This window comes from Rana temporaria, chromosome 6, assembly GCF_905171775.1.
Source record: "Rana temporaria chromosome 6, aRanTem1.1, whole genome shotgun sequence".
Classification (NCBI taxonomy): Eukaryota; Metazoa; Chordata; class Amphibia; order Anura; family Ranidae; genus Rana; species Rana temporaria.
The window spans coordinates 81,041,012-81,055,599 of record NC_053494.1 but is presented as its reverse complement, the minus strand read 5'-3'; the positions used below and the strand labels follow the sequence as shown (position 1 = coordinate 81,055,599).

The 14,588-nt window shown below is 50.2% G+C and overlaps 1 protein-coding gene across 7 annotated transcripts in view; it reads left to right on the top strand.

Moving 5' to 3' along the window:
* NUBP1 (nucleotide binding protein 1) overlaps positions 1-14,588 on the top strand; it is a 263,729-nt gene that overhangs the window by 82,535 nt on the left and 166,606 nt on the right. For all 7 annotated transcript variants that reach the window (XM_040356955.1, XM_040356953.1, XM_040356952.1 and 4 more), the window contains one exon: positions 5,524-5,592. In XM_040356955.1, coding sequence (XP_040212889.1) covers positions 5,524-5,592 — 69 coding nt within the window. The remainder of the gene's footprint in view (positions 1-5,523; positions 5,593-14,588) is intronic.

Below are 14,588 nucleotides of genomic sequence, written 5' to 3'. Positions count from 1 at the left end.
ATCCGACACTATCTCTTTGGGCAAACCGTGCAACCGGAAGACCTCCCGGGCAAAAATCGTGGCCAACTCTTGTGCAGAGGGTAACTTCTTGAGAGGAACACAGTGGCACATTTTGGAAAACCGATCCACAATCATGAGAATGACCGTATGGCCTCGGGATGCAGGGAGGTCCACAATGAAATCCATCCCCAGGTGTGACCATGGGCGCTCCCCGGTGGCTATGGGTTGCAGCAGGCCCAACGGAAGGTGCCGAGGGGACTTACTTTGGGCACAAACGGAGCATGCCGCTACATATGCGGCGATGTCGGAACGTAGGGAAGGCCACCAGAACAGACGTGAAACAGCCCAGGACAGCTGATTCTTACCAGGATGCCCCGCGGTCTTGGAGTTATGGTAGGTTCGCAACAACCGAGTGCGCAACTCCTCAGGCACAAAACATCTGCCGTTGGGTGTCCTAGAGGGAGCACCAGACTGAGCCGCCAAAATCTGCTCACCAAGGGGAGAGGTCAGGCTGGTGCGAATGGCGGCCAGGATCTGATTCGGAGGTATGACCGAAGTCGGTATAGATTCCTCCCTGGACAGCTCGGAGTACTGCCGTGATAAGGCATCCGCCCTGATGTTCTTGGAACCAGGTAGGTAGGAGACCACGTAATTAAAACGTGACAAGAACAGAGCCCATCTGGCCTGACGTGGTGTCAATCTCTTGGCCTCAGAAAGGTAGGTCAGATTCTTGTGGTCCGTCAGGATGAGAACCGGAACCACCGAGCCCTCGAGCAAGTGCCTCCACTCTTTGAGAGCCTGCACTATGGCCAATAACTCCCTGTCACCAATCTGATAGTTGCACTCCGCGGATGACAGTTTCCGGGAGTAAAACCCACAAGGAAGCAGCGGACCCTCTGGTGTCCTACGCTGAGACAGAAGGGCGCCTACTCCCGTCTCGGACGCGTCCACCTCGAGGACAAAGGGCAACCCAGGGTTGGGATGAGACAAAATCGGAGCTGACACAAAGGCGGATTTTAGGGCCTCAAAAGCCCGGATGGCCTCGAGCGGCCAGACCTGGGAATTACTGCCCTTCCTGGTCAGATCCGTGAGAGGCTTGGCCAGCATGGAGAAGTCCCTGATGAACTTCCGATAATAATTGGCGAAGCCCAAAAAACGCTGCAAGGAACGAAGACCACTGGGCTGAGACCACTGTAAGACAGCCGAAACCTTCTCAGGATCCATGGAGAACCCCTCAGCGGAAATGATGTAACCTAGGAAGGTTACCTGGGATCGGTGAAATTCGCATTTCTCAAGCTTACCGAACAGCTTGTTCTCTCGTAACCGTTGCAACACTCGTTTGACATCCAGAATGTGGGCCTCCCTGGATTCAGAATATACCAAGATGTCATCCAAATAGACCACCACACACTGCTGCAACAGGTCACGGAAAACATCGTTGATGAATTCCTGAAAGACTGCGGGCGCATTGCACAACCCAAAGGGCATAACCAAGGATTCATAATGACCGGTCCTGGTGTTAAAGGCGGTCTTCCACTCATCGCCCGCCTTGATCCTTACCAGGTTATATGCCGCCCTCAGGTCGAGTTTGGTAAAGACCGTGGCCCCTTTAAGGCGATCGAACAGCTCGGAAATCAAGGGTATCGGGTAAGCGTTCTTGATCGTGATGCGATTGAGACCCCTGTAATCGATGCAAGGCCTCAACTCACCGCCCTTCTTTTTCACAAAGAAAAATCCAGCCCCTGCCGGGGACGAGGATTTGCGAATGTGACCACGGGACAGCGCCTCCAACACGTACTCCTCCATGGCCTCATTCTCCGCAACCGACAGTGGATAGACCTTGCCGCGAGGAGGAACGGCACCAGGTTGTAACTCAATGGCACAATCATATGGGCGGTGCGGAGGTAGGGCAACTGCGCGTACCTTATCGAAAACATCCCGGTACTCCTCGTATTCAGGAGGCAACAGAGAGTCCGAGGAAGTACACAGCAACTTGACAGGCCCATGGATGCACTTAGCCCCACACTGTGGTGACCATGAGAGGATCTCGGCCGATCTCCAGTCAAAAGTCGGATTATGCTTCTGGAGCCAGGGGTACCCCAAGACCACCGAGTAGTGTGGAGACGAAATAACTTGGAAGCAGACCGACTCTCTGTGAGCGGCACCAATGGCTACCCCCACTGGAAGGGTCTCATGAGTCACGTGTGACGGTTGGAGAGGTCTGCCGTCTATCGCCTCTAGAGCCAGCGGGGAACCTCGAGCCTGTAGAGGAATGGAATTGGCGGCAGCGAACTCACCATCAATGAAAAAACCACCAGCACCAGAGTCCACCAACGCCTGGGTCGTCACCGAGCCCCCGACCCAGGAGAGGACAACAGTGATCAGTGGTTTATCAACACGGGAAACCGGGGACGAGGAGACTCCACCCAAGATCTGCCCCCGACAGGATCTCAGGTGCGAGCGTTTCCCGGACGGTTCGGACATGCCAACCGAAAATGCCCATCGAGACCACAGTACATGCATCGGCCCTTGCGTCTCCGGAGTACCCTCTCCCCCTCGGACAAGCGAGCAAACCCCAGCTGCGAGGGTTCACCCCCAGACAAGTCAACACCAGGAGGCGTGGGAGGAGAGGGAGGCACGGGTGGGACAGCAAACGTAGACGCCAAACTGTTAGGAGGCCTCCGCAGGCTCACCTTAAAGGAAGGTCTCTCCCTGAGTCTGGTGTCAATCAAAATCAGGAAAGAAATAAGAGCCTCGAGCTCCACTGGTAGGTCCTTAGCTGCAACCTCATCCTTCAAGGCATCCGAGAGACCATGAGAGAAAGCAGCGACCAGGGCCTCATTATTCCAACCTACCTCTGCTGCCAGGGTACGAAACTCAATGGCGTATTCGGCTACGGATCGTGAACCCTGTCTGACGGACATAAGGAGCTTCGCAGCAGAGGCGGCGCGAGCCGGCACATCGAATACCTTCCGAAGAGAAGCAACAAAACCGGAAAACTCGGCAACCACCGGATTGTTGTTCTCCCATAAAGGACTGGCCCAGGCCAAGGCCTTGTCAGAGAGCAGCGAGATCAAGAACCCCACCTTTGATCTCTCAGTGGGAAAGGCATGTGGCAGCAACTCGAAATAGATGCCCACTTGGTTAAGGAAACCTCAGCACTGAGTTGGCTCTCCCCCAAATCGCTGTGGAAGGGGGGCAGAACCGGACATACCCCGAAACACCGCAGGCGCAACAACAGGTGTCGAGGTAGACTCTGGCGCAACAGTCGGATCGGCCGTAGGAGCGGGCCCAGGAGCGACGACCGACCCATCGGCAACGGGAGCGAAATGAGCCGTGCGTTCAAGCAGGGTTTGCAACGCCACGGCGAACTGACCCAACAGGGACTCCAGCTGATCAAGTCTGGCAACCAGCGTGGGTAGCGAGGATGGCTCTGTACCGTCAAAATTCATGGCTTGGTCCTAATGTTACGGAACCATGAACCAGACGTACAACAAGAGATAAGTGAAAATAAGAAGGCTTTATTGAAAATCAAGCTGTAAAGCAAAAGTCCAACGGATGGTGAAACCAGAGGTCAGGAACCAGAAGAGTAGTCAGACGAAGCCAGGATCAGGAACCAGCAGGGAAGTCAGACGAAGCCAGGATCAGGAACCAGCAGGGAAGTCAGACGAGGCCAGGATCAGGAACCAGCAGAGAAGTCAGACGAAGCCAGGATCAGAACCAGAAGCAGCAGTCTTAGAAGCATGTGCACACAGGAGGACCAAGCAAGGAACTGAAGTCACAGACCTCCTATATATGTGAACCAGGTATCCAGCTCCTCCCAGTGGGAAGGAGGAGCCGCAGGGTGGGAGGCTACAAGAGACCTAGAAACCAAGATGGCCGCCAGCACATGTCAAACGAAGGAGACAGGAGAGAGGTAAGACCATGACACTAATGGATGGGGCCGGCAAGCCCGTCCACGTCCCGGGACACTGTTTACAATCACTGGAATCGGCGAGGGAGTCGTAGGCCCCAAGATTGCGGGGGGGGCCTCAGCCGCGTGCCGCCAGTCCTTGGTCAAGTGCGGATCCAGCCACCCAAAGTCTACAAAAGTCACCCAGGTAGGAGCAGAGGGTGTTTCGGGACATTCACTAGGGCAAAAGAACAGGGGATGGCTGCAGATGGATAACAGTGGAGAGGAGCTCTTCCACAACACGTCCAGCTAGCTTCACGTCCAGACCGGGGGACGGATTTTAGCCAGGAGGCATAGTGACAACTGTCTACTGGGATATATCCGTTCCTATCCGTAGGTTTGAAAAAAGTTTTCGTGACCAGCTGTTGATTTCTAATTGCGATTTCAAGGTCCAAGAAATGAATTGAGGTAGTACTGGCATCATACTTCAATTCGATACCTCTATTGTTATTGCGTGTAGTCATAAACTCGCTCAAAGATGCTGTGTCACCTTGCCATAGGAGGAGCACGTCGTCGATGTAGCGTGCCCACAGAACCAATTCGGGCCTGTTGAGGGCATAGACGACATCCTCCTTCCATTGGGCCATAAAGAGATTGGCCAGGCTGGGGGCAAATTTTTCCCCCATAGCAACGTCTTGCAGGTAGAATGAACCCTTGAACCAAAAATAATTATGCTTAGTAGCAGACGGCAACAACTCCATGATAAACTCTTGTTGTGGACCAGGGATGGAGTCGCTGTCGGCTAAGAAGCGTTGGACTGCAGAGAGACCAAGGTCATGGGGTATGCAAGTATAAAGTGACGTTAAATCAGCTGTCACTAATATCAAATTGTCCGTATGTTCAACCTGCCGTAACAGGCTCAAAGTAGCTTTGGTGTCCCTAAGGTACGAAGATATGGTTTTAACTAATGGCTGTAAGTAAAAATCAATATACTTCCCTATACAGGATGTATTTGAGTTAATGCCACTAATAATGGGACGCCCTGGGGGGCAAATAGGATCCTTATGTACTTTTTGGGAGGTAATACATAATCGGGATACGCGGGACAGTAGGTATAAGGTATTCTTTTTCTTTATTATTCAGGATATTGAGTTCCATCCCTTTATTAACCAAAAGTACAAGGGCCTTTTTATAGTCCCTAGTGGGATCCTTGGTCAATAAACGATAAATCCCTGACAAGGGGGGCGGGATTGTGATCCTAGATAAGAGTGCATACTATGACGAAATGTCACGTATTCTTAGCGACGCTAATACCTATCGTTTATTGACGAAGAATCTCACAATTTTATATTTTACTAGTGCTATATAAGTACCTGAAATAATTGTATATAACACATGAAACATTAGTCTGTATCCCCTTATGCAATCTTGGTACTCTAGGAGAAATGCAACTAAACTAGACCTGAGCGCCATGCATCAGAATAACTATCTGTGTAAGACCACTTTCACATGGGCGAACCATTCCATACATCTGTGCAAAGTGCTGTTTTTGGGTGGTCATTCTAGTGCAGTATGTGTGAGTACTTGTTTCCATTGTTTCTATTTGCTCAATCATGTTTTATTTCTTGCAGATTGCTTTGCTTGATGTGGATATCTGTGGACCCTCTATTCCAAAGATTATGGGTCTAGAAGGAGAACAGGTAATTTAAATATCTAACTTAATTTTTTAGATGTGTTGATATAAAATAAATTTGGGAAGTTTTGAGGTAAATGTTGCTATTCTTTAATCACAATCATCTCACATCTTGATTCAGAGCTGTCGGGTGCAGAGGTGTTTTAATTATTTTTGGTCGGTGGTGGTGGTGTTCAACGTGGTTGACGCTGGATTTACCGTACTTCAGAACATTGTTCTTGTTGGTTTTTGACAACCTTTTTGGTGAATGAGTAGGATGTGTAACTTGTTCACATGACGGGGGGGGGGGGGGTTTGATCTCAAGGCCCCCTTGTTAAAGGTGGCTTCAAGATTCCATTAAGCCCCCCCTTTTTTTAACCGGATCAGAATCTCAACGCATAGATGTGAACTGCCTTAATTAAAAACCATGTTTTCTCTTATCGTCTATGGACGGCCACAGCTCCTTAAATCTTGACAAGTGGGTTATGTTCCCTGTTCACAGGAGAGGACTAGGCAGAAACTTGTTGGAAATTAAATACATGTTACTTTAAAAGATTTGAACAGCCCCGCCCAGCAGGCGGTCCCTCCGGACATAACCCCTTCTCACTGCAGCATGCAGCCTCAGTTTTTTTCTGCCTAGCAAAGGAGAAGGACGTATGGCTCCCTTTTGAGCCCAGCGCCCTGAGGAAATTTTTCTTTTTCTTTTCTATTATTCTTGAGAATCTTCTATCAACTATCGGCTGAGACAGGCTTGATATATAGATCCTTGTAGTCTCCTCAGTTCGGCCAGCGAGCGTGAGCACACCTTTGCAAAGAGGCTGGCTCTGCCATGACATACCCCATGACTCCTGGGGTGGCCGGTGAGCTTTTGCTCCAGGGTCCACATATGACTGGGCTGTGGTGTCGTCTCACTCAGTGGACTGGGCCGACAGGTACTCCAACGAGGTTGTGTGCCTGTCGGGAATGCGTCGGTGGGTCCTCGCATGGATGGGTAAGTACAGTCCTGCCGCCTCGGCGCAGCTTGCTATTGCGGTCGGCCATTTTGCTATGGTCATTTCCTGCTCTATCTGAGGTGTCCGGCCATCTTGGATGTGCTTTTGGCCTCTAGTGCTGGTTCCTATGGTGAGCAGCACAGGTCTCCTCATGATTACCTCTCGGTTTTTTCCCTCTCACACACACTGTTTACTGAGGGCGGGCAGCGGCGCTGTACAGTCTCCTCCTGTGGTTGGTGAGTCCCCAGGGTAACCTCCCGGTCAGCGCAGCGGGAGGGTGGGTTTTTTATTCAAGTCTGAATAGGTCCTTGAGAGCTGTCTGTAATGGAGTCAGTAATCTGGTCCTTCTTCCCCAAACATATTGGAGGTGGCAGCTGGTGCTCCTGCACCTGCACCTGCGGTTCCCATGGGGTGGCGTGCGGGCATAAGGGGGGTAAGAAGCGCCCCCTCCTCCCACCATCCCCTGGGGAATGCTCTGACTCAGACCAGGACCTGGCTGTGGCTCAGGGGCCTGGTTCTGTGTTGTCGGAGGTAGTGGACCTGGACCTTCCTTGTGTGGGAGACTCCTCACTTGGGTCAGTACTGGACAGGGCACTTGTCAGTGCGCTTGTTAATGCTGCAAGTTGCTCCCTTAAGCTGGATAGTGCAGGTGAGGCATCCTCTGAGGGCTCTGTCTTTTTTGGGTCACACAAATCAGACCGCTCTGTGTAGGTTTTTCCTTTTGTGTCCTTTTTTTGACATGTTCATTGATAAGGAATGGGATAAGCCACAGAAGTCCTTTGTAGTTCCTCGGCACCTGGCGGTTCGGTACCCCTCTGAGGAGAGCCTCTTGAAAAAATGGGCTTCTCCTTCGGTAGTGGACCCCCCGGTTGCCCGGTTAATTTAGGTGACCACTCTCCCTATAGAAGAGACCCCTGCCTTCAAGGACCATGCTGATAGGAGGTCCGAGGCACTGACCGGCTCCATGTTTACAATGCTGGAGTCTGCATTGCGGTCTATGGTGGCTGCGACCCTGACACTCACTGAATGGGCAAAGGTTTTGCACCAGACTGTGGAGGAGCTCCGACTCCCTCTTCAAGTTATTAGGCTGGCGGACCAGCTGGTCCTGGGCCTTGTATATGTCTGTGTTGCTACACTGAGTGCGGCCCCCTTGATATCCGGAGCTTCTGTTTTCGGCGGTTGTTTTGCGCCACCTGATTTGTCTGTAATGCTGGTCTGCTTACCAAGCATCCACAAAAAGCCCTGGCAGATTTACCCTTCAAGGGTGGGAGGCTTTTTGGTATCTCACTGGACGACATTGTCAAGAATGTCCACTGGGGGTAAGGGCCGTTGGCAGGGTCCTTTTCCCACTCAGAAGCGGTATTTTTCGTCAATCAGGGCCCACGGGTACACCTTCCCAGGCAGACAAAGGCTCTGCTGGGGGACAGAAATGTCCCTGGGTGCGTAAGCCGAACAAACCGGCACCAAAATCCGCCAGTGCATGAAGTCTTGCCCCCGTTCAACTCATGGGTGGGGGTACGGCTTTGCAGGTTCACAGCTCGGTGGACCTCCCTGCTCTCCGACCAGTGGGTCTGCGAGGTGATTTCTTCAGGGGTACAAGATAGTTTCTTTCCTCTCCACCGAACAGATTCTTACCCTCCAAGTTTCCCTTTCCTTCCGGCAGTGCAGAACTTGCTAAGTAATTTTACCCATTCCGCAGGATGAGAGGTTTCAGGGATTTTTTTTATTCAAATCTGTTTGTGGTCCCAAAAGACGGGGTCCGTCCAATTTTGGACCTCAAAGCCATAAATGCCTTTGTGAGAGTAAGGAAGTTTCGCATGGAATCCATTCGTTTAGTGGTAGCTGTGCTCCATCCGGGGGACTTTCTGGCATCCTTGGACATCAAGGCCGCATACTTGCATGTCTTAACATGCGCAAGTCACTAAAGGTTTCTGCGCTTCGCGCTAGGGGAGGACCACTATCAGTTAGTGGCCCTTCCTTTTGGTCTAGCATCAGCACCAAGAGTTTATACCAGGGTGCTCGCACAGATCCTAGCTTTGCTGAGACAGCGAGACATTGCCATCGTGGGCTACTTAGAAGACCTTCTTCTGAAAGCAGCTTCTGGGTCAGAATTGGGGGAATATGTGTCTATAGCCAGTCAGACCCTCCAAGAATTTGGGTGGGTGTTAAACATTCAGAAGTTGGTCCTGGTGCTGACTCAGCGTTTGGAGTACTTAAAGTTGATTCTGGACTCCTTAAAAAGCGAAGGTCTTTCTTCCCCTGAAGGAGTTGCTGACTCTTCAGTCTGCAGTGAAGATGTTGGCATCTCGCAAATAGTCGTCTCTCCGTTTTTTACATGCGAGTCCTTGGCCTGGTGGTTGCCTCCTTCGAGGCGGTACCGTATGCCCAGTTCCACAATCGTGTTTGGCAGAAGGAGATGCTGTCCAAGTGGAACATATCTCCTTGGTCTCTAAATCCTCAGATTCAGGTGAGCCACCTTGTCAGTCTCTCTCAATTGGTGGCTGAGATCCCCGGCTCTTCGGTCCTGGAAGTTGAATGAATGAATGAGAACTTATAAAGCGCGGCACATGCGAACCTAATCGCCTCTGTTCCTTCCCTTCCAGTGGACGGTGATTATGACGGATGCCAGCCTCACGGGTTGGGGGGACGTCTGGGGGGTCCAGTCGGCCTAGGGTCGATGCCTCTAGAAGAATCCCGTCTGCCGATCAATGTCCCCGAACTCTGGGCGATCAGGCTATGCCTCTCCTCGTGGTCGAGGAGGTTGCAAGGACGCCCCGATCAGGATTCAGTCTACCAACGTCACGGCGGTGGCTTATGTCTACCATCAGGGGGAACACTGAGCTTGGCTGCATCGTCCGAGGTCGCTCACATCCTAAGATGTGCGAAAAGACGTGTGCCGGCTCTGTCGGCCGTCTACATTCCGGGCGTGGAAAACTGGCAGGTGGACTACCTGAGTCGCCAGCTGCTGGACCATGGGGAATGGTCATTGCAATCTCCTGGCCTCTCGTCTCAACCGCAAGGTGTCGTAGTTCGTGGCCAGGTCAAGAGATCCCTGGGCAGACGCGTCGGACTTGTTGGTGGCCCGTGGGGTCAGTATCGGCTACTTTATGCCTTTCCCCCATTGAAGTTGCCAATCACTCTGTGTCCTGTGATAACTGAACAGAGTAACCTGTGTGTTACTATGCTCAGTTTATGAACGGAGGGGAGACGCTGTCTTCTCTCCATCTTCTGTGCAGAGAAAAGGATTGGGGAATCAATGTCCTCTGTCCCTTTCTCTGTCTCAAATGGGAGATGTCAGGGGTCTCTGTTTAGACCCCTGTCATGTCACCAACGCCCCCAACAGGGCTGATTAAAAAAAAAAGAATCCAAAATTGTAAAAAAAAATGAAATTGAAAAAATACAACTGACAACACAACCGCCCCCCCATACTGACACGGTCCAGAGCCCCAAGCCCACTGACACCCTCCACTGCCCCACTGACACCCTCCACTGCCCTATCCCCCCACCCCCTTTCCCAAAAGCACTGTGAAAAAATATATTTAAAAAATAAAACCCCACCCTCCCATCAATAGTACAAAAAAAAAAATTTTTTAATCCACTGGTGCCAAAAAAAACTTAAAAAAAAAAAATATTAAATTGTAAAATAAAAAAAATATCTGACACTGTCCACTATCCTGACACCATCCTGCACATACTACCCACTGTACACTCCGCATTCCTGTGATTCGCACTGCATTGCTGTTCAGATCACCTGCAATGTGAACCGAGCCTTGGTGGGAGCAGTCAGGTGACATTTGTAGGCTGTATGCTTTGAGGCTGGGTTCACACTGGTGCGATTCAGGAACCCCTGCGAATCCACTGTGGGTACCCACATTGCACCCGACTCGCACAGCAGTTCACACTGCCATATGCAAACTGCTGGGGAGTGTCATACAATGACACCCCCATTTCAGCTTACATATCGCACTGCGACCTGACAGTTAGGACCTGAATCGGATTGCATAGATGTGAACACCTATGCGATTCTGGTGCGGACCAAAAAAGGGTCCTGTGCGTGTTTGGTCCAAATGCGGTGTGATATCAGCCATACTATCTGTATGGCTGAAATTGCACCGCACAGACATTGCATGTGATTTGTGCTGCAGTGCGAATCACTTGCGATCTCGCACAGCGCACTAATGTGAACCAGCCCTAAGCTCATTCAGCCTTACTGGGTGCAAGTATAAAAAGTGAGAAATCCACTCTTCCCCCACATACCAGGATGTGTTAATATAAAGGAATGTTGCATATGTGAGTAGGTTACCTCACACACACACACACACTGCAAAATAACAATAAGATCACTCGAGCTTCTACTCCTGCCAGCTCTGACTAAATACATTTCTCCTAATCACTTGTCTGTGTATATTCTGATGGCTGTTCACTGCAGCATACATTTCCTTGTCACACTGAACTGTGGATCACACCCCAGAGGAGAGGGAGAGGACTTTTTACTCAGGTGCATGTCTCCAGGCTAGTGCACGAGATATGTAAATAACCTGTCATTCGAAGCATGAGGGCGGAACGGACTTGGGTTTTTCTCTAAGTCCATTTTATTTCACTGAACAAGAAAAAAGAGGATTGCTCAGTGCTGGATTAACTATGTGTGGCAAGACTGGGCACAGATGATATGAAATCTTATTCTCTACATTGTGACATAAAAAAAAAAAAAATACATTCGGGTTTACAATACATCAACTTTAACCACTTACCCCCCGGACCATATTGCTGGTCAAAGACCAGAGCACTATTTGCGATTCGGGACTGCGTCGCTTTAACTGACAATTGCGCGGTCGTGCGACGTGGCTCCCAAACAAAATTGGCGTCCTTTTTTTCCCACAAATAAAGCTTTCTTTTGGTGGTATTTGATCACCTCTGCGGTTTAAATTTTTTGCGCTATAAACATAAATAGAGCGACAATTTTGAAAAAAATTAATATTTTTTACTTTTTGCTGTAATAAATATACCCCAAAAATATATAAAAAAAAAATTTGTTTTCCCTCAGTTTAGGCCGATACGTATTTTTCGTAAAAAAAATCGCAATAAGCGTTTATTGATTGGTTTGCGCAAAAGTTATAGCGTTTACAAAATAGGGGGTATTTTTATGTCATTTTTATCAATATATTTTTTTTACTAGTAATGTCGGCGATCAACGATTTTTTTTCGGTACTGCGACATTATGGCAGACACTTCGGACACTTTTGACAAATTTTTGTGACCAGTGGCATTTTTATAGCGATCATTGCTATAAAAATGCATTGGATTACTATAAAAATGCCACTGTCAGTGAAGGGGTTAACACTAGGGGGCGGGGAAGGGGTTAAGTATGTTCCCTGGGTGTGTTCTTACTGTGGGGGGGGGGTGGCCTCACTAGGGGAGACACTGATCCTCTGTTCATACATTGCATGAACAGAAGATCAGCATTTCCCCCGCTGACAGGACCGAGAGCTGTGTGTTCACACACACAGCTCCCGTTCCCCGCTCTGTAACGAGCGATCGCGTGTGCCCGGCGGCGATCACACCCGCCGGGCACACGCACGGGAGTCGGGGGGCGCGCGCACACGCCCCTAGTGGCCGCTCTAAGAGCCGACGTAGTATGACGGGCTCTCACCCAGGAGAGCCGACCTGCCGCCGTAGAATGACGGCGGCTGGTCGGCAAGTAGTTAAAGGCTCTTTGCGGTGGCTGATGAGAAAAACTCCATAAAGTGTTACAAGGTCTCAGGTGTAAATTCGAAACAGGTGTGTTCAATTTGGTGGTATTGCTCTCACTCTCTCATACTTGTCACTGGAAGTTCAACATGGCACCTCATGGCAAAGAACTCTGAGGATCTGAAAAAAAGAATTGTTGCTCTACATAAAGTTGACCTAGGCTACAAAAAGATTGCCAAGACCCTGAAACTGAGCTGCAGCACGGTGGCCAAGTTCCACTCAAAACAGGCCTTGCCGTTGAGCTCTGGTGTTTGGGTGGAGTTTATTTCCTTGCGGTTTCCACCACTCGTTTTTTTTTTTACACTGCTTGGGGAGCTGTGTATGTCAATGAACGAAAGCGAAAATAGGATTTTTGTACTCACCGTAAAATCCTTTTCTCTGTTGTCCATGGACGGACACAGCTCCCACCCCTCTTTTTTTAGGTTTGTACTGCTTGTTACGATCTGAGGCTGCATACTGCATGGAGGAGGGTTATGTCTGGAGGGACCGCCTCCTGGGCAGGGCTGTTCAACTCTGGTAAAGTAACATGTTTTTAATTATCTAACATGTTTCTGCCTAGTCCTCTCCTGTGAACAGGAACATAACCCACTTGTCAAGATTTAAGGAGCTGTGTCCGTCCATGGACGACAGAGAAAAGGATTTTATGGTGAGTTCAAAAAAAATCCTATTTTTTCAGATGGTATGCCAATCTTTGCCTTTGAGATCACATCTGAGCTGCACAGAATTTGCATTCGTGTGAATGGGAACTGAAACTGCAACCTATCAGCAAAGTGCTGACGTCTCATCGGAGTATCAGTATCTTCCTAACTAGCTGCAGTTCTAGAGCTTCTGAAAATTTTCAAATTGCGTTTACACATTACACTGAACTGCAGGATTGCAGGCTGTTCAAGTAGTGGCATCTACAAATATGCTGCTTCGGATGCTCCCCTTAGATGCAGAGCTCCTTCACTTCAGTCCAGCTCTATGGTTCTGAATCTTGTCTCTATCTGAAGATTAGGTATACTGTATCCAGACAATCTGAATGAGTACTTAGTCTTTCATTAACTCTGTGCATCATGTTAAATACCTTTTTAGTTATTAAATTATTATATTCATATTCACTTTTTAGATTTATGATTATCACGCCTATTCTAAATTCATTGAACACTGTGTAGTCATTTTAGGATCTAGGGCCTCATGGTTATTTTTCTCTTTCGTTCATTGACGGACACAGCACTTTAAATCTTGACCTTAGAGTTATATCGCCACCTTCAGGAGAGGACTAGGCAGAACATGTTACAGTGCCTGCCGCCGAGAATGTGTTTTTAGCACGACTGCATCGCTCTGATTCTCGGCGACAGGGTGCCGACATCTCGCACTCGCTGGAATAGTAAAAGCACATTCCAGCAAGCGCGTCATAGAAGCGACGGGAGATCCGACTTGGATTCCCGCCAATTCTACACGTGGCCGGCGTTTTATGAATCCTGAGGGGGAACTCCCCGCCGGATTTTAAATAAAAATCCGGCATGGGTTTCCCCCTCAGGAGCATACCGGGCCCTTAGGTCTGGTATGGGTTGTAAGGAGACCCCCCCCCCTACGCCGAAAAAATGGCGGAGGGGGTCCCCCTATAATCCATACCTGACCCGCATCCAAAGCACGCTACCCAGCTGGCCAGGAAAGGAGTGGGGACGAGCGAGCGCCCCCCCCCTCCTGAGCCGTACCAGGCTGGGGGGTTGGGTGCTCTGGGGCAGGGGGGGGCACTGCGGCCCCCCACCCCAGAGCACCCTGTCCCCATGTTGATGAGGACAAGGCCCCTTCCAGACAACCCTGGCCGTTGGTTGTCGGGGTATGCGGGCGGGAGGCTTATATGAATCTGGGAGCCCCCTTTAATAAGGGGGCCCCAGATACCGGCCCCCCACCCTAAGTGAATGGATATGGGGTACATCGTACCCCTACCCATTCACCTGGAGGCAAAGTGTTAAAGTTAATAAACACGACACAAGGGTTTTTAAAATAATTTATTAGTCTGCTCCGGAGACCCCCCCTGTCTTATTTAGATCTTTCACCAGGGGGGGGGCTTCTTCTTTGAAGTCTTCGGGTGGGGGCCGCTCTTCTTCGCCGCCGTCTGGTTCTCTTCCACCGCCGGGGGGGTCGCTTTTATAAAAAAGCCCACCCCCCGGCGGGTTTCCTCCGACGTCTTCGGCGGGGGGTGGTGTGCTTCTGTCGGCCCCCCCCTGTCTTCTTTAGCAGGGGGTGGCTTCTTCCGCTCTCCAGGGGGTCTTCTCCACTCTCCTCCACTCTCCGG